The sequence below is a fragment of the Malaya genurostris genome, chromosome 3, assembly GCF_030247185.1.
Source record: "Malaya genurostris strain Urasoe2022 chromosome 3, Malgen_1.1, whole genome shotgun sequence".
In the NCBI taxonomy this organism is placed as follows: Eukaryota; Metazoa; Arthropoda; class Insecta; order Diptera; family Culicidae; genus Malaya; species Malaya genurostris.
The window spans coordinates 100480892-100500283 of NC_080572.1; the positions used below are offsets into that span (position 1 = coordinate 100480892).

At 38.6% G+C, this 19392-nt stretch overlaps 1 protein-coding gene across 3 annotated transcripts in view; it reads right to left on the minus strand.

Moving 5' to 3' along the window:
* Window positions 1-19392, minus strand: part of LOC131437810 (uncharacterized) — a 219838-nt gene that overhangs the window by 8140 nt on the left and 192306 nt on the right. For all 3 annotated transcript variants that reach the window (XM_058607397.1, XM_058607398.1, XM_058607399.1), the window contains 3 exons: window positions 3472-4828; window positions 2198-3294; window positions 1962-2132 (listed from right to left, as the gene is read on the minus strand). In XM_058607397.1, coding sequence (XP_058463380.1) covers window positions 1962-2132; window positions 2198-3294; window positions 3472-4828 — 2625 coding nt within the window. The remainder of the gene's footprint in view (window positions 1-1961; window positions 2133-2197; window positions 3295-3471; window positions 4829-19392) is intronic.

A 19392-nucleotide genomic window follows, 5' to 3' on the forward strand; every position in this document is an offset into this window, starting at 1 on the left:
TTTTACTGTAAAGTTAATTTGATGAATTTTAAATAAAAACAAAAAAGTAACTGTTATTATTCAGGCATTAGCCCTTCTTAAAAAATGCAGTGCCAGAGATGCCATTTATACAGATTTATCTGTATTGTATTGATTTTTACGTTCGCATACTGATTTAAATCATAGTACAGATTTTATACAGATTTCCTAAATGTAATACAGATTTCATAAAAAATGAGAAGTAAAAAAATAGACTTTTCACTCCGAGTACCTATTAGTATTTGATTGCAGTGTTTCTTGAAAAGTTTATTAATTAACGGACAAATCACATGTTAAAGTGGAAATCTTTTATGCTATCTGCTATTTTGATTATGAATACTGACAAACATTTATATTAAAATTTTGAACCAATTTGAACTGATAATGAAACAGCCGATGAAACACATACACTTCACAGCGTTATGTTGACGTATAGCGGAATGAAACCAGTGCTACTAGATTTGCCACAATGGTTATTTCAATAGTATTTAACACGCTCTTTCTGGTAATATTCGAAGCCGAAATTTTTTTATTGAAATATTAATATCAATAACATAATTAAACTAATGTCACGGATACCAAAAACATACTTTTTGATGATAATTTAAAGAAGAAGAAAAACAATTTTTGTTTTGTAACATTATGAGATAAATTGGCAACTTTGCGAAACCAAATGAGATGAAAACACAGCGCAAGCAAGTGAATTAAGTGAAAAACTTTCATCTCATATTTTTGAAGACTTTTATTGTTTGAATATTTTTCGAAGTTTTAAATCGTTAATTAAACAAGTGGCAAGTGAACATTACTAATTATGAAGTCATCCAGCATTCAATGGTAGTGTAATTGTGTGAAATAGTAATCATGTTTTGAGACGAATCGATTAGTAGATATTCAGAAACATGACGAACTGTAAATCTTGAGACGAAAAGTGTTACAATAGTTTTTATAATCATTTAAAAACATTTCACAGTTTGGTTCAGGTACGTTGTAAGATATTTATCATGTTCAAAGTAATGAGGTGAAGGGATGAGATGGAAATAGGAGCTCAGATGAAATAGGGAGCCGTTACCCTACATACTTCCAAGCACCGGCATGGTTTGGAATATGATAAACAGAATGTGACGGCTAAACCCCGGGCTCGCAGGCTGTATCACGAATAATTGACTAAGTTTGCCTGCGTGATAATAGACGATGGAACTTATGTTCTAGAAGACTTTTAGCAGCTTCGCGGGATGTCTTTTTATACTGCCATGCAATGGAACGGAGTTGAGGAGCATTTCGGGACGAATTTTTTATTTCGTTTGGCAGGGAATATGCAGCTTTGATCGAGCAAGTCAAAGCTTCATCACTACCGGAAACGTAAACAAAGAAATATATCGTGAAGAACACCATAAGAAGCGATTGTTCCATCACTTTTCTGGGATGATTTGACAACTTGTCACTACGCCAAAGATGCTTTGGAATGGTATAAGGCGAATTGCGTACATGTTGTACCGTAAGAGACGAATCCACTATTGGGCTCTCGTGAAGAAAAAACTCTCTCAATTTAAACAATAAGATACAACTATAGAAAATTTCGGAAGTTTTGGACGAAAGCAGTTAAAATGGTTGTTTAGAAGTTTACATAGATCCTAATGGCTGGGATAATATCAAAAGTTCGTAGTTTCTTCAAGCAGCCTAATTAAATAACTGTAATTAGTTTTAAGATGACTAATAATGCACAATTCAATGAATAAAAAATGCATCTTGGATTGAACTAACAGCAAGTTTTATTTATCTTTCCCAGATTTTGTCGCCAACAAGCCTTATGCGAGGTGATTGTAACGACTGGAAGATTGATTTTAATGTAGTTTCACGGCTTCCTCAGTCACTTTTCAATTGGCAAACGATTTATTGCTAAAAATTTCAAACTCGATCTACAACCATTAGAGTGCTTCACTTACCAGCCATAAGATTGCCATCTAGAGCCGCCTGTCCACTAGGGAAGACTGTTTTAACGTAGATACCCATGTTGCCCTTCGGAGAATCTCTTCCGCCGACGATACTGAAACCAAGTGACTTCATACCAACACCTTTGTAATAGGTAACCGTTAAATAGGTGCATTTGTGAATTCCTACAAATAAAGATTTTATTAGATTCGAACCAAAAGCCGTTCAGTACATCAATATACGATCTTACCCTCAATATATGATGATCCTTCGTCGTTAATTAATATTCGAACGCCAGATTCGTATTTGGTGCTATCGATCGAACAATCCAACTCTTCCTGGCCACTTATGTTCTGCTCCGTCTTTGACCGTTGGAGCGAATTTCCTTCTGTCGTGGTCTTAGCAGGGTTTGTTTCGTCTGCATCTGAAGCCAAAACCGTACCGGTTTCATTGTAAGATTTCAGCCTGATTCTTTGTACTGTCTTTGGAATATCCTCTGGTTTCTTGATCTTGATAGACCGATAGTCAAGGTTTGCCTGGCGGTTGCTGCTGCTAATGCTACCGAAAGGAACGTTACGACGGATGGTGTCGGAAATTATCTCTACCATGGTGACCGGACGGGCCGGAATTGCATCGTTCTCACAGTCGTCATTCTCCGCCAGATGGGCGATTGACGAATGGCGACTAAGGTTACCCTGTGATACCGGTCGATAGAGCGTGTGAAGTCCTGCTTCACCTGACTGGGCACCGTTTGGGAGCCCTTGCGGAACGATGATGATATCGTCGTCACTGTCTTTAATGACCCGCTTCGAGCCAAGTATCTGCGAATAGCCATTCTTGCCCAACGCCTCACTTCGCTGCCTGCTTAACATTTGCCATTTTTCATCGTCACAAATAGTGTTGGAAATGGAGATCCTATTAGCGTACACCGGAACGTAGTCCGTTGGTGCGTAGATGGGTGTCATTGGGAAAAAAGATTTCACCGACGTTTGATGCTGCTGTTTCAAGCGTCCATTCGAGTTGGGTGCCGAGCAATTGATCAGTGTCGAGGAGCCTGGCACTAGGACAGAATGTTGCTGTCTCGGAATATTGCCATTGACTGTGTTTGGCCCACCCGCATCGTTGATCTCCAATTCGTTGACTTGATTACTTGCGCTAGCGTCAATCTTGATCTTCCGGTGCAGGTCAGTGTTGAACGTAGTTAGCTCGTCATGCGCAATGACAAGGTCTACAATGTTGTTCACGAATGTCGACAGTATGCGTTGAACCGTGCTGGGAGATTGCAGACCACGTAAATGGTGCCCGTTTACGTTGACAATCTCATCGCCAATCCGCAGGCGCCCATCTCTAGAATGGTCGTAAAAGAGAAATATATCATTCTCGAGAAAAAAAGCATAACGGTTTTGATAAAGCTCTGATTGCACACAAACTTTAGTGCAACATTTTCTATTATCAAAAGGGAATTAGCAAACAGAAAATAGAGATTCACTCCAACTTACTTTTAATTGTAAATATTTAACTCACCTATAGGCAATTCCTTCCGGGTCAATTTCCGTCACCAGATAACGTGTTTCGCAATCGCCTTCATCCGTGCTAACCGTCTGTGGTGTCAACTCAATGCCTACCACTTCGTGGGGTCTTTGCTTTCCTAGTTTAATCTGTCGGAAGCGTCGTCGCACCGAGCTGCTATCCAAATTTTGCAGGGACACAACCGAGCTAGTTGAAGAGAGTCGGCGTCTGCTACCGAACATGTAAGATTGGTCCTTGTTCCGTATCGCATCCGCGTACGAGTCGATGCTCGTTGTACCGGGATGTGCCGTCAGACTATTCACCGCCGATGCGGATCCATTGTCATCCATTTTATCCTCCGCATGTCTACCATCGCTGTCGTAACCAGATTCATTGCTGCTCAGACAACTGCTCAGTCTTTGGTAGTTACCGACGAAACTTGGATCGTCGGATAATTTCTTAATCGAGTTGTTGCGAGACATTGTTCCCAGTTCACATGCCGTAAGGGATTTTGAATCGGTTCCTGACAGAAACACTTCTCCGTTGTCGGAAATATTCAACTGTGAATCAGCTATCGATATGTTATCAAACTCGGACCGAAGACTAATAACTGATCCACGGTTCCCCGATCGGAGAAGATTCTCCCGTATTCGATTGTAGTTGATTACGGAACCTCCGTTCTCTTCGGGCAGCACTGACAACTTGGAACGAAGAAAAGCGTACGGGAAATGTGCTTTCTTTGACAGTTGTTCTTGAGAGGCAGCTACCCTTACTATGTCATCACAGCTGGATGATTTTGTAGCCGGAGATTGCTTTGGAGTTGACTGATCGAGCGGAGGGCTGTTGAGATTGGTACTGCTGACTGCATTTTTGTGGTTTCCATTGGCCAAGTTGATACCTTCCGTTGGGTCATCACATTTGACGTATGAGGAAGAGTTCAGTTGACTGGTGGAGCTGCTTCGATAGAGCACCGAATGTCCATCCATTTTACCTTTGCCCGTGAAACCAGTTTGGTTCGTTTGTGATTGACTGGATTCCTGCTTTTGCTGTTGCTGTTTAGATGATTGTTGTTGAATTTGTTTTTGAATTTGGCTGGAACGATTGTTCAACATTCCAGTTGATCCCATGCGATAGAAAAAATTTCTCAGCGTTCCGGAGGAACGTTCGTTATTTAGTTTGACCAAAGAATCATTTCCTGGTTGATATGCTTTTAGTGGAACGGTTTTGGTTTTCTTGATGGTGTCGGTGTTGAATATGGACACGCATGTTGGCGTGTTAGTTGGTGATGGAGGTGTCGTCGGGAGCTTCTGGGCATCACTACCACGACGCAGAAGGTCAAACTTTTTGCCCATCTTTCGACCCCATGTGAATACTGCAAAGAAAGAGAGGAAAAAATGCATGTAACATGTGTAGTTTATTCGTAATAAAATGATAATCTTTGAAATACTTGGATACAAATAATTGTATTTACCAGCACAATTACAGCTACAACAACTATTTATTTATTTATTTATTTATTTATTTATTTATTTATTTATTTATTTATTTATTTATTTATTTATTTATTTATTTATTTATTTATTTATTTATAATTATAAAATTCATCTGACAATAAAATGGTCTTAATGAATATGTATAAGTCAAGTTATAAAATTGTAGAACGTAGTATTTTCTGCGAAAATTTGTGAGTTGGTTCACCAAAATCGAAGAGATGTTCAACAGTGCCAAACGTCCTCAAACAAGATGTTATCGGTTCGTAATACCCGAACGTCGTTCGATGAAATCTCGGCTGCAGTAAACTGGTGGAGCGCAGCGATCGTTGTGAAGCACGGAAATCAAGTAGAGACAGAATCTTCGAAGAGTCGATATCACCGTTAATCAGTTTTGCCACGAAAACAGCTTGCTGAATTTTTCTGCGTCTTTCTAATGAGTCGAGTCCGATCAGTCGACAACGATCGGGATACGGTGGGAGCTCTAGCGGATTCCTCCAAGGAAGGTTTCTTAGAGCAAGACGAACAAATCTTTTCTGTACGCGTTCAATCCGTAAGTTCCAAACCAGCGGATACGGATTCCAAATTAGGCTAGCATTTTCCAGTATAGGACGAACCAAGGAGCAATATAACGCTTTCAAGCAATGCGGATCTTTGAAGTCCCGCCCGATCTTCGCAATGAAACCTAATTACCGTGTTGCCTTTGAAATTATAGATGAACGATGTAGATTGAAGGTAAGCTTAGCATCTAACAAAACACCAAGATCATTAACATGATCAACTCTCTGGAGTTTTTGTCAATTTCATAGTCGAATCGAATTGGATTCAGTATTCGGTGGAACGTTATGACCTGGCATTTTGCAATGCTGACAATAAGCCAGTTTCTATGACACCAGGCGACGAATGTATCAAGAAGATTTTGAAGCCGGATGCAGTCGTCGATAGAACGAACTTCAAGATACAATTTCAAATCATCGGCATATACTAATCTGCAACCAACACCGAGCAGCGAAACAGCATCATTGAAGAACAGCAAAAACAAAAGTGGACCCATATTACTGCCTTGAGGAACTCCAGATAGATTTGAAAACGGAGATGATACACAGGAGCCTAGCTTTATTCGCAAAACTCTACCACATAAGTAAGAGCAAAGCCATTCAATAAACTTTTGTGTTGCACCCAGCCGCGAAATCTTGCACAAAAGTATTCGGTGGTCAATTCGATCGAAAGCTGCTTTAAGGTCAGTGTATACTGCATCAACTTGTACTCTCTTTTCCAAACTCGAGATACAAGTGGAAGTGAAATCTAAGAGATTCGTGCTGACCGAACGACCTGGCATAAATCCATGCTGATCAGAGGAGATGTAATTTTTTGTACGAAAAAGTACCTCAGTGCTCACAATTATTTCAAATAGCTTAGATGCAGCACATAAATTCGTTATGCCTCTGTAATTCCTTACGTCAATACGATCACCGCTCTTGTATACAGGAAACATAAAAGACTGCTTCCAAGTCACTGGAAAAATTCCTTGCTCAAATGATTTGTTAAATATAGTGCACAAAGGATCAGCTAAAACAGAAGCACAATGACTATACACCACAGAAGGAATACCATCTGGTCCGGGCGAAAACGATCGTTTTAACTTTTTTGCTGCGGCAACAATCATAACGGGAGTAATCAAAAATGTGTCAATGTGCGCTATATTCTCAGGAACATCCACCGCGGCGGTCTCCGCTTCGATACCGGAGGCAGTATTTTCAGCAAACACAGAAGCAAAGAACTTTGAGAACAGATCGCATGAGTCCAAGGTTGACATGGATTCAACACCATCGAGACAAACTTTTGAAGGAATCGATGAGCACTTGCGTTTCGAGTTTACAAAAGTCCAGAAATATTTAGGATTCCGACGAAGATTAGTTTGAATCCGCATAAGGTAGGCTTTGTACAATCCCGCGTTTAATTTACGATAATTTTCACTGGAACTTTTAAACATTCGCTTTGTTTCAGAGCTATGCCAGCGACGATGTCTGCGCTGCCAAATATTGCGGGTACATTTTAATCTACGGAGCCGTACAGTGGTCCAAGGAGGGCTCATTGGCCGTTTAACGAAAGGTAAATTTGAACTCAGCCATTGAATCAATGTGTTACAGAAAAAGGATGCCATTTCATTTACGTTATCGATTTCTTGCAGTGTTCTCCAGTTAACATTTTGTAAGAATTCAAGTAAAGCAGCAAAATCTATTTTCCTATAATTTAATGTTCTGGATTCATTCACGGACTCCATGTGACAGGAGTTGCCTTCGCCGTTAGTAGGCCACGTGATAACTAAAGGCGGATGGTGCGGGTCGACGGGTAGTATTGAAGCAACACTACAATCAACAACTAATTGATGCTCCAAAGAACAAAAAACCAAATCAAGCAATCGTCCGAGATGATTTCTGTGTTGGTTAGCTTGACAAAGATTTAGGTAATCCATGCCGTCAATCAACGCCGTGCCAGCAGCGGGTAGCAACGAAGAACAAGAGGAGAGTGTTTCCTCATTCCGTTGATTCCATACAACGCGGGGCTGGTTGAAATCACCGCACACCAGAACAATATCATTAGCAGAACCTTTACTGCACAATTCCGAAACAGTTGAAATGTGCGCATCGATCACATCAACGTTTTGGCTTTTATCAGGGGGAATGTACACACCGCATAGAAGTAACTTTTTACCCCGTACTGTAGTACTCGCACACACTTGTTCAAGACAGTTTCCATTTACCGTTTCAATAATAGAGCTGGCATATTTTCGAGAAACAGCAATCAATACTCCACCAAACGATACTTTGTCACTATTCGCTGAGCTGCGGTCGCAGCGGAAAACATTAAAGGAGTTCCCAAATAACTGCTGCGAGTTGATTCGGCTATCTAGTCCAGTCTCGGTTAGAATGATAATATCGAAGTTGCAGTCACTCGTTGCTAAGAAAATATCGTCAATTTTTGTCCTCAAGCCTCGAACATTTTGGTAGTATACCCAGATGTCAGCCTCATCATGTAATACGGGATAAGACAAATCAGCGCTTGAAAATCTGGGAACTGACAGATACTTGCCAAGAGGAGTAGTTTGGAAGCCCCCTTCACCACACCTACCCACAGGACCGGGACGGCTGATGAACGCTGGCAGCGATGGCACGACTGGGGCAGGGGGGTCAGAGGCTTCCACAATATCATCTACGGTGCGTCCCAGTATGCTGCGTTGAATTATTGCTGAGTTATTCCTCCTCCTTATCTCCTTATTCAAATATTTCGTGGACTCGTTCCATTCCAAAGGCACTTGGAATTCCACATTAGTTGTGAACAGAAATAGTATAACTGAAGGGCAAAATTCCGGTAATAACCATAAATCGATAAAAAAAGTACAGGTGTGTAATGTCAGAGACATAACTGGATGTCGTAAATACGAATAAAACTGACACTTTTTCTTTATACTTCCGATTATCAATTAGTTGATCGATTGTGTGAATTGTGGAAGTTTTGCCCTTTTACACTACTAGAATTTGAAACGATACACCTAAACTACAGTACAGATTAGTTACATTAAAATTTTGACACACAAATATTACGACATAACCAGTATAGTTCTTAATGACAAATTAATGGTGGTTCTGAAAAGAACTTTTTATTAAGGCATTCGTGATGGAGAGTGACGGGTTGAGTTCAAATTCCGATGGATACCGCTGACATCTATTTCCAGGCTGACCTGTTGTCCGTGGGTGCGATACTGATATGTGTTCCGTTGTAGTCTCCTGCTCCTTCCGCTTGCGGTAACAAACTTTGTATTTCTCTTGGAGATTCCTCGATCGCACCATAATCAACACGATGACAACGACAGCCAAATTCGAAATTAATGACTTCTGAGTCGGTGCTATGCACTTTATATAGCAAATCAGCAGAAAGTTTACTACAACCTACAACTGGTTTTTCAATGGGCCGTATACAGTATAGTGAACTAAAATTTTGCATAATTCTTTGGGTATAAAATTATGGTTTTAAATGGCGCATTAGAGAATTTTGATGTCGATTGTTTCATTACGGATTTCAATATTTCAGTAAAAGAAACTATCAAAATGAAGGGTCAAATTGTATAATTCTCGAAGATATTAAGCACTGATTGGGTATAAACGATTTTAAACACTGTTGCAAATTTAGCACTGTGAAAATTGAAAAAAAAACTTATCAAATTATATTAGATTTGCAATTTTTTAATATTTTTTGAAGAAAGATGTTTTGATAGGAATGATTGTGTCTCAGCAATGACATATTATTTTTCATGCTACGCTCAATGAAAAAACCCAAAGAGTGCTACTTTATGAATGCAGCCACTTTCGAGATATATGAGAAACAAAATCGAGAAAATGGTTATTTCATGAGAATACGCCTTTTTGCCTTTCTCATATAGAAAGGTTATGCAATCACTGTGAACCGAGGCCCGGAGGGCCTCGTGTCATATACCATTGGACTCAGTTCGTCGAGTACGCAAAATGTCTGTGTGTATGTGCGTATGTGTGTATGTAAAGTTTTTTTGCACTAACTTTTCTCGAAGATGGCTGAACCGATTTTCACAAACTTAGATTCAAATGAAAGGTCTTATGGTCCCATACAAAATTCCTGAATATTATTTGAATCCGACTTCCGGTTCTGGAATTATGGGGTAAAATGTGCAAAAAAATCAAAGGTCTTGTAGTCCCATACAAAATTCCTGAATATTTTTTGGATCCGACTTCCGGTTCCGGAGTTATAGGGTAAAATGTGCAAAATAAAAAGTGAAAATATGTTTTCTAGCTTTTCTCATAGATGGCGCAACCGATTTTCATAAACTTAGGTTCAAATGAAAGGTCCTGTGGTCCCATACGTAATTCCTGAATTTCATCTGGATCCGGCTTCCCGATCCGGAAATATAAGGTAAAGTGTGTTAAAAATTGTATACCATCACTGAAAAGGGCGAAAAACCGTAAAAAGTTTTCTAAATCTTCTCCAATTAATAGTTTTCATGAGTAGACGGTCAAACAAACCGATTTCGGTTATTCTTTTTAGGAATCGAAGAAAATTATTTTGAAGAATACCACAGTATTATATATGATGGTATGATTGATATGAGAAAGGCATCATTACACCACTAGATGGATTAAAACAGGTTTTACAAATTAGTTGGGATACTTAGGATTACATTTTTGTTTTATATACTGGGGTGCAAATTCAAAATACAGAAAATAAGACCGTACAAACAGCGGTCAGGTTTTGAACATCTTCATATTTAACTGATATTCGATAACAGAGATAAATGATTATCGAATCTTTAATTAGTAACGAAGTATTTCAAATTTTACCAGTTTCTCAAACCATTGTCATGATTTCCTCCAACAGATACGACAGTTTTGTATACATAAGCTCGCGGTTTCTATAAGATTTCTGCTCTTGAATGAGTGCGTTCGCATTTAAGAAAATCGCTCATACAAAACAAGATTCAGTATCGAATCGACTTTCACTCTGTGCGGTTCGATATTGCCGTACAAAAACACAACGTTCAAAAAGTCCACGAACTAACTAGGATTGTCAAAACTTGATTATTTTTTTCGGGATGACTGCCTTATTTGATGACCACAAATCTTTGTTTTTAATTCGAATATGGATAACACTTCTCAAACTTGTTGGGCTTGCGCGGATTTATCGATAAACGGAAATCGTTATTTTCATTTTTGCCTTTCTCATATAGATAGCTTATGCAATCACTATGAAAAACCGATTTTTGAACCGAGGCCCAGATGGTCGAGTGGCATATACCATTCCACTCAGTTCGTTGAGTACGCAAAATGTCTGTATGTGTGTGTGCGTGTGTGTGTATGTATGTATGTAACATTTTTTTGCACTCACTTTTCTCGGAGATGGCTGAACCGATTTTCATAGACTCAAATGAAAGGTCTTGTAACCCCACACAAAGTTCCTGAATTTTATTCGAATCCGACTTCCGGTTCCGGAATTACAGGGTGATATGTGCAAAAAAAATGAAAATAAGTGCACTAATTTTTGTCAGAGACGGCTGAACCGATTCTTACAAACTTAGATTCAAATGAAAGCTATAATTTTGCCATACAAAGTTCCTGAATTTTCGTTTGATCCGACTTCCGGTTCCGGAATTACAGGGTGATTAATGAAAAAATATTCCCAATCTCAGAGTCAAATGAGAGGTCTTATGGTCGTGCCAAAAATTACTGCATATTTTCGGATACAACAAAAATTTAAATCTCTGTCGCGAGCAAAGCACTGTTACATTCTGTATGTTATACTAGTTAATGCACAAACAATCCCTTGGTTTCTTTCAAAAATCGAAGAGAAACATTTTGAATAGAATACCACAGTATTGAATATGAGAATGGCATCATTACACCACTAGGTGGATTAAAACAGGTTTTTATAAATGAAAAAGTAAAGTCACTTATATGTCGGTAGGTTTAGTGTTTGTAGTCCGATTGGCGTGAAAGTTTGACACCTGAAATCTTAAATTTGTTACTTTCGGAAAATGAGGTTAGTATGACATTTCTTTGAATCAGTCCCGGGACCTTTTGACTAAAGTGATATGCACATCAGCGGCTGGACCGTTTGGGGATTTATTTTGTGCACCGTTCGATCCGCACGAGACACATTTTGATCGAAATTCGGCACTTTTTTCATATTCGAGGATATTGCAGGGTAACCTCAATCACGAACTACTGGATGAACGAGTTCAGCACCTTCCATCATCAATCCCAACAAACTAAACTGTCAGGGTAACAAAAATTCTCAAAAAGTGAATTGCGAAAATTCACTGACACAAATAAGTTTAAAGGGAACACAAAAGACTGCTGCTTTCATATTCAAAACAAATTTTGGCAGTAATTTTGACACTAGTTGAGTAGTCCTACGTTAACCATTCGAACAACCCATAGAACTTTTATGTCGTATTTACCGCTTAAATGCGCAATTTTGTTTTGAAATAGAAAATCGAAAACGTCTAAATCATCGAATTTACGCGTTTCATGCAAAGTTATAACGAAACAAAATATTCAAAAAATCGATCTTGCTCTTTTAAGGGATAAATAACATTTTCATTAGAATTAAGGTATAGTTAAAAATAGAGGGTCGTTCCCCTAGGTACGAAAAATTACCCACCTTAACAAGTTTCACCGACCCTGTCGATAGCCATTACCAGTAGCCAGCTAATCAAACCGGTTCCGGCTAACCTAGTTTCCAGTTTCGGTTCCGGAAGCACCGGAAATAGTGGTCATATACAGTGAAGTCTTTTTTTAATGCAAGTTTACGTATCGCATAACTCTGAAACTTCGCATAAAAGAACTGCATATCTCTGAAACTTCGCATAAAAAAACCGCATAACTCTGAAAATTCGCATAAAAAGTCGCATAAAAAAACCGCATAAAAAAAGACCTCAGCGTATTGAGAAATGAGACGATGAAAAAGTATTTTCGAAGACGCGTTTTAAAAATCATGATTTGCGGTGTCCACTGTATCTCAGCGCAGAATTCTCAGAAGGCGGTAGTTTAAAGTCAAAAACTGGGATTTTTCTCGAAAAAAATCCGCTATTTTATAGCTGTAAAACCAGCCCTAAGTAACGAAAAATGGATAGGAAAACGTTGGGGTTGGGTATTTTGTATTTAGAAAGTGTATGCTAAATTTGTGATATATTTGGTGAAGTAGTTTTTGAATAACGATGAATACGGACTTTTAAAAAGTGCTTTTGAGAAAAGTGCGATTAAAGTTTGTTTGTCAAAAAAAACATTTTATTTTGTAGTTGGTGGGATCCAACACTTTCGAAAAACCATTCATTTTTCTTTGTATTTGGTTATAATAAAATATGTCAATAAGGTTTTGTCAACTTTTGAAGATCAGTTCGTGCTCGCATCTCACCCGACACAGTTGAAATTACGGTCGAAACAACAGAAACAAAGACAATACGCCAGTGAACAATAGAGTGTACCGAATGGTCAAATACAATTTAACAAAGCCTGAAACTTGGCCTACAAGACCGAATTCAATTTGTATAGATTTAAAGCGTTGCAAAGTTAGACCAGCAGCAAATGAAATTAAAATTTTACTTAAAGAACGAATGCATCTACACGCTAATAATGTAAGTGAGATTCAATTCAACAAGGCATCTAACTGTGTGTACATTATGTTTAAACGTGAAAGCGATGCACTTGCATTCGCTTCGGTTAACAACGAGGTGCACAGCGTTGAGTGTGACAACATTAAATACAAAATCCCTGTGCAAATGGTGGACAATGCCATAGAAGTACGCGTTCACGACCTTCCCCCGCATGCCACCGATAAGTTCGTTCGGGAGAATATGTCGCAGTACGGTGAAATCCTTTCCATCGAAAGGGAAAATGGCGAAATTTTTTCCCCGGCATCCCGAATGGCGTGCGAGTTGTGCGTATGCAACTACGTAAGGCAATTCCATCTTACATCATTTGTGGCCAAGGTGGGACACGTCCGTGTAAAACGTTGATTACCTATGAAAATCAGCTGGTTACATGTCAGTTTTGTGAACAACCTGCACACTACGGTAAACCTTGCACTGAAACTGCGAAAAAGACATCTTAAACCAAAGACAAGGTCAACCGTTCAACAACGAAAACTAGTGAGCGCAGTACTCATGTTTCACCATCAAACCAACCAGCAACTGCAACCAATGTACAACAAGGCGCATCTAAAGCAACTAGCAACGAGCTCAAGACTACGAACAACAAGGAAAACGAAACGAAGACGGACACCAACAATAATACAACCGATGAGGCAATGGATGACGAGACGAGCCACGAACATAGTGCCCCTCAACCCTCGCAGGAGGGAAATGGAAGCTCTTCTCCTCCTAGAAAAAGAGTGACAACGAGATCCACTTCAAAAAATTCTTTATTTAAAAAATCGGCTAATTCGGCCACGTAAAGCTTGTACGCAAATAGGCCTGAATAAAAATATCTTTAAAAAAAAAAACTTTTGAAACTAATCGAAGCTGAACTCTTTGGCCACGGCGCAAAGCTCTTGCCTTTTCACAGTATGAGATAAGAGAAGATAAAGGCGCATGACCAGTGTTTTGTTCCGATTGGCTTAAAAATTTGACAAAACTTTCATAAAATGGTTTACTATAAGAAAATACAAAGAATAAATAAATGATCATTCAAAAGTGTTTGACTCTACCCGCCTTTAACCCCAGCCATAAGGGTACTTTGAGAGAAACGAATTAGATTTGGAAAAATAATATTTGAAATTATGAACAAAGTCGTCCTACTTTTTCCCACAGTAATACGAAACAAGCTGATTTATTTTGATGTGGAACACAACTTTATTTTCTATATAGGGGTGAAAATCAGAAACTCAAGGAAAAATACACGTAGAAATGTGGTCAGGTTTTAAACACTTACAGCTCATTCTATTTTGCATCAATTCTTAATATTATTCCATCATTTGATTGGAAAGATTTCTAAGTTTCGATTTGAATGTATCAAACCACGTATTTTCAATTTTATATGATTGAAATTTTGATTAGTAACGAGTAGTGTCCTATTTTGTCTGCTAAAAATCGCCGGCATACCGGATTTCCTTGCCATAGTCGACGGTTTTGAAGGAGTAAGCGATATATCAAAGGGAAAGCATCGCTCGGATTGGTCAATTGATGCAAACGCGAAGCTGTTGGAAGCACGCGAAACTATAAATAGAAGCGAAATTTTAGCTAACGTTTCAGTCTTACGCGTAGCATGCTAGAGGTAGGTTGTTGCAAGACAGCAAGACAAAAAGTGCCATGAAATGATTTGAAGCTTTAATTGGTATGCTCTGATCTTGTGTCATACAAGTTCGGATGAAATTCCATGCTTTGTCGTTTTGCCTGAGAAATTGACAACTACCCCAGGTAAATTTAGAGTTCTTAAGAATAATTTCCAATTTATATATGATGAACTCGATTGATATTTAGAAAAAGCTAATTGCTTCAACCGAAATCGAAGAATGGTAGAGAAACTTAACGCTATAAAAATAACTGCTTGCATACAAAACTTAAACACAAGCTTGGCAAAGAGAAGTTTAAATACTGAAATCCGTATCGCAAGTATGTACAAAGATTTGCATACATTTGGGGTATTGGTGTAATTTTGTCGGCTATAAAACAAACAATTTTAGGTGTTGGTTCCTAATCAAGATCAATCTAAGCAGACTCTCGTGCAATTGCGGATTCAAAAGTGTGACGATTGAGTGAACTGTTTGATTGTAGATCATTAGAAATTTTGGTTGCCTTGTTCCACATCAATGTCTCGAACAACCCCATGGGGCTGATCCTTGCAGTTTTTTTTTATTTTTCGCTCAAAAACAGTGAAGAAAACTGCTTTTGCGTTTTGTAGCAATGACTGTTTTCCTAAAATTGTAAATAACCTCTTAACTCATACTTTCTTCCAAATTCTTCACTACTTTGGACTATTTCAGAAAGTACTCCTTTATAATGGCCCAGTATTTTAATAGGTACAGTTCCGGAGTATCTTCGGGGTAAGATCTTTGGGCATTAATTCGACATAATTGGCTTTATACCACTCTGGCACGTTCTGCGTGTAGTGACATGATGTCAAATCAGGCCAGAAAATCAAGGGACCGTCGAGAGCCTTCAGGAGAGGGATAAACCAGCTTTTGGAGACACTCTTCTAAATACACCTGACCTGTGAACTCTTGGTGCTTCGGAATATGTACTCCGCTTTTTGCAAGTACAAACTGTTTGTTATATTAAGAATTTCTTGGCGAACTTCGACACATTCTGTGTCCTGATGTTCTCGGGGCATTCGCACTTATCCTAGGAAATCGCGCACAGGTTTGCTCGTATCTGGTTAAAGTCTACCTTCACACATCCCGTATTCTATTACGAAACAATACTGTTTCATTAGCTTCTGGTTGTACAGTTTCCGAGAACGGATATTTGCAACCGTATACTGTTTCGCGTCGGGGTTCAGAGACATCGGAACTTTGAACGTAAGAGGTTCAGCTCGAGTTTTGGTATTCTACACGCTTACATGCAACTTTTTAGTCACAAATCGAACTGAGATGCTTCCGTTCTAAGCTGTGTACAATCATTTTTGTTATAGTAGTTTTACCTTTTTTTATGAATATAAAAAATAGGTACAGAATTCGCTCAAACTTTAGAAAAAATTTCCGAGGTCCGGTGTGTGTGTGTGTGTGTGTGTGTGTGTGTGTGTGTGTGTGTGTGTGTGTGTGTGTGTGTGGGTGTGTGGGTGTGTGTGTGTGTGTGTGTGTGTGTGTGTGTGTGTGTGTGTGTGTGTGTGTGTGTGTGTGTGTGTGTGTGTGTGTGTGTGTGTGTGTGTGTGTGTGTGTGTGTGTGTGTGTGTGTGTGTGTGTGTGTGTGTGTGTGTGTGTGTGTGTGTGTCGCAAATGAAAGGCCTCGGATGGAACAACGCGGAAAACTCTTTACCTTTGCTTTGGTTTTTCGCGCAAGGATGACTATTTTGAGGTAGTCAGGCACATATCTTGAACTGAACGTTATAAAAGGGGAACCGTAGCCGAAAATAGATCATTTCTTCTTGTGCGTTGGATGGAAGCAGACGTCGGGGCGAGAAGACGTATTCAAAAAGCGGCATAGGAGAGCGCACCTTCTGCGTGGTTAAAAACCCAAACGCTCAGGTCGTAGTTCTCATTTGCTTCCGGTCGTCAAAGCGAGAAGACGCATTAAACCAGTTTCGCATCATTTGGCACTGCACTTGCATCAGCTGCTGGTGGTTTGCATTAGAGAGAAATGAAACAAGAAACGAAAAGTGGACAACATTATATAAAATCAGCCTTTCTAATGGCTCTACATGTTATCTAAAGAACTATTAAGATTACTTCTTTGCAAATCGAAGGTAGAAATCATCAGTTTAGTGAAAATCCAAAATAATTTCCGAACTGTGCTAAATATAGGAAAGAAATCCGTTACTGCTGTTATGATTAGAAAATCATGAAACCAATCATTTTAACTTATCCTGAAATCATGAGCAATAACTATTCTCCCATGAAAATTAATCATGGTTCGAAAATGCGTTTCTTTCAAAGCTCGTAACTCTCATTTTCTACTCGATATCACTTTGAAGCAAAAAGCAGACATTGAAAAGCAGGACCTACTGAAAATGTTTACTTGATCCTGAAGCATGTTATTTAATAATCGTGTTGTTTTTCCCACCGGCTGATAGAGAATTAAACATAACATATGATAATAATAATGAACCGAAAATTGACATCATAAGAGACTAAGCACGGCTACGCTTTTTATTTGACAAACATCAATGTTACATTTTGTTCGAATGTATTCTTACATATTTGATGTGATCGTTGTTGCTTGAATAATATTCCCGAGAGCTTGTGTTTAATTCGATTGTGAATTTGGAACACCATCTAACGAAAATCAGAAAAATATTTTGTTCAACCACTTTGATTAATTTGTTTCATAGATATAACAACACAAGCTGTATTGATGCGCCTAAATATTATGAATAAGACGATTTTTTTTGCAAGGATTCTACATAGAGTTTCTTTTTAAGAGGTTTGATTCACTAGTGTTTATTTCACGATTTTTTATTCTGTTTCATGCAATTGTTTCTAAGTACCTGCGTACAGCATCCTTTTTCATGACAATTTGCCTCGGACCGATTTTAGTACGGTTAGTTTTTGGCAACATAATCGTTCGAATAGGACATATGTAAACTAGATGATGGCAGCATTTTCGAGTTGAAAGCTAGTCCATAATTATATTGATTTAAACTACTTACAGCAATAAATGCTGGAAGAACATAACACCCATATACCATTCGATTCAGTTCGTCGAGATCAGTAAATGCGTGCGTGAAAAATAATTTCACACTTTTTTTCGGAGATTACTAAACCGTTTTCTACAAACTCAGATTCATATGAAAAGTCGTATGCTCCCAAACAAGGTTCCTGAATTATGTTAGGATCCAAGTTCTGGTTCCGGAACTACAGGATGATATGTGAAACGAAATTGTGTAACTCATTTTTCTCGTAGATGGCTGAACCGATCTAAGATTCAAATGAAATCTAAGAATCATCTACGATTCAAATGAAAAGTTTTAAGATCCTATAAAACATCTTGCTTTCCAGTCAGATCCAACTTCCGGTTTAGGGGATACAGGGTGATTAGTATAAAAATGCCCATTTCACATAAATTAATCAGGTTTATCGGGTCTGCTGATTCGAATAGTCGACGACCAAATAAACTTATTTCAGTTTTAGCGGTATTCAGTATTCGATCCGGAAGGCACCCGAAAATTTTACTTACGCTACGATTTCTCAAATATGTCTACACTGATTTTTCAAACATTTTGAATCGAATGTGAACTATACTGCTCCTCAGGTGAATTTAACTGACGGTCGGTTAAACCGACTTTGGAATTCCGGTTCCAGTATCGAATCGTTTCCCAAAGCTTAATCGATTTCTTAAAAGAAGGCCAAATCGAATTTCAAAAACAAAAATTCTAATTAAAGGCTTTATGCTCCCATACAAAATTAATGAATTGTATCCGATTCTCACTTCCGATTCTGGAATTACAGGGTGATGAGTTTTTTTTATTCAAACCTATATAGAAGATGACAATCCCAAAAAACTTCAAATTTGGGCTCAAAACTATTGCAATTTATTCGTCATATTTGTTTTTTGCCCATATGAATTGTTTTGGATTATGCTGGTTCCTGAATACGGGCTCTGGAAGTACCTTAAATAACTCTAAAGTGGAACCTTCTTCGACATAACCAAAAAACACCGAAGAATATTCATGCAAAAAACACATGCGGATTGATAAAAAAGGTATCATCTCACTGCTAGGTGGATTAAGCACGTTTTTGACTATATAGTTATAGTTAGTTCTGATTGGTCGGTATCTATCAAATGATTCGGGTTGTGAAAAGGTTATACAAAATAGTTGATAGTGCGATGCACAATCTATTGCAAGCTAAAATTAGTCACAGATAAAAAACAGTAATCAGATTGGCAACACGTTTTAATTGGAAGTGCAACGTGCTGCTAATCTAGCATCGGAAACCAATTTCCCAATAATGGCCAGCCATAGCGAGCTGCAGCTTAAGATTAAGGAAACCGACAAGGGCGTTTCTTTGCTTCGGTTGAAAGGCAGGTTTCTCCTTTCCGTTCAACAGAACCGCGTCATGCATATTAACGAAAGTGAGCTCGAGCCGGTTGCACCAGAAATGCAGCGGACGTGCATTTCCACTTGCCGGGTTTCGAGGCTGGTTGTTGCAGCAGCCAGCGGATAAAAATAATCAATAAATTCTGCATACATACAACGGGGGAGAGGGTTATGTTTTGGTAGCTACTAAGATATGTATGCCTTTGCCAAATTAGGTCAAGGCGAGCAAT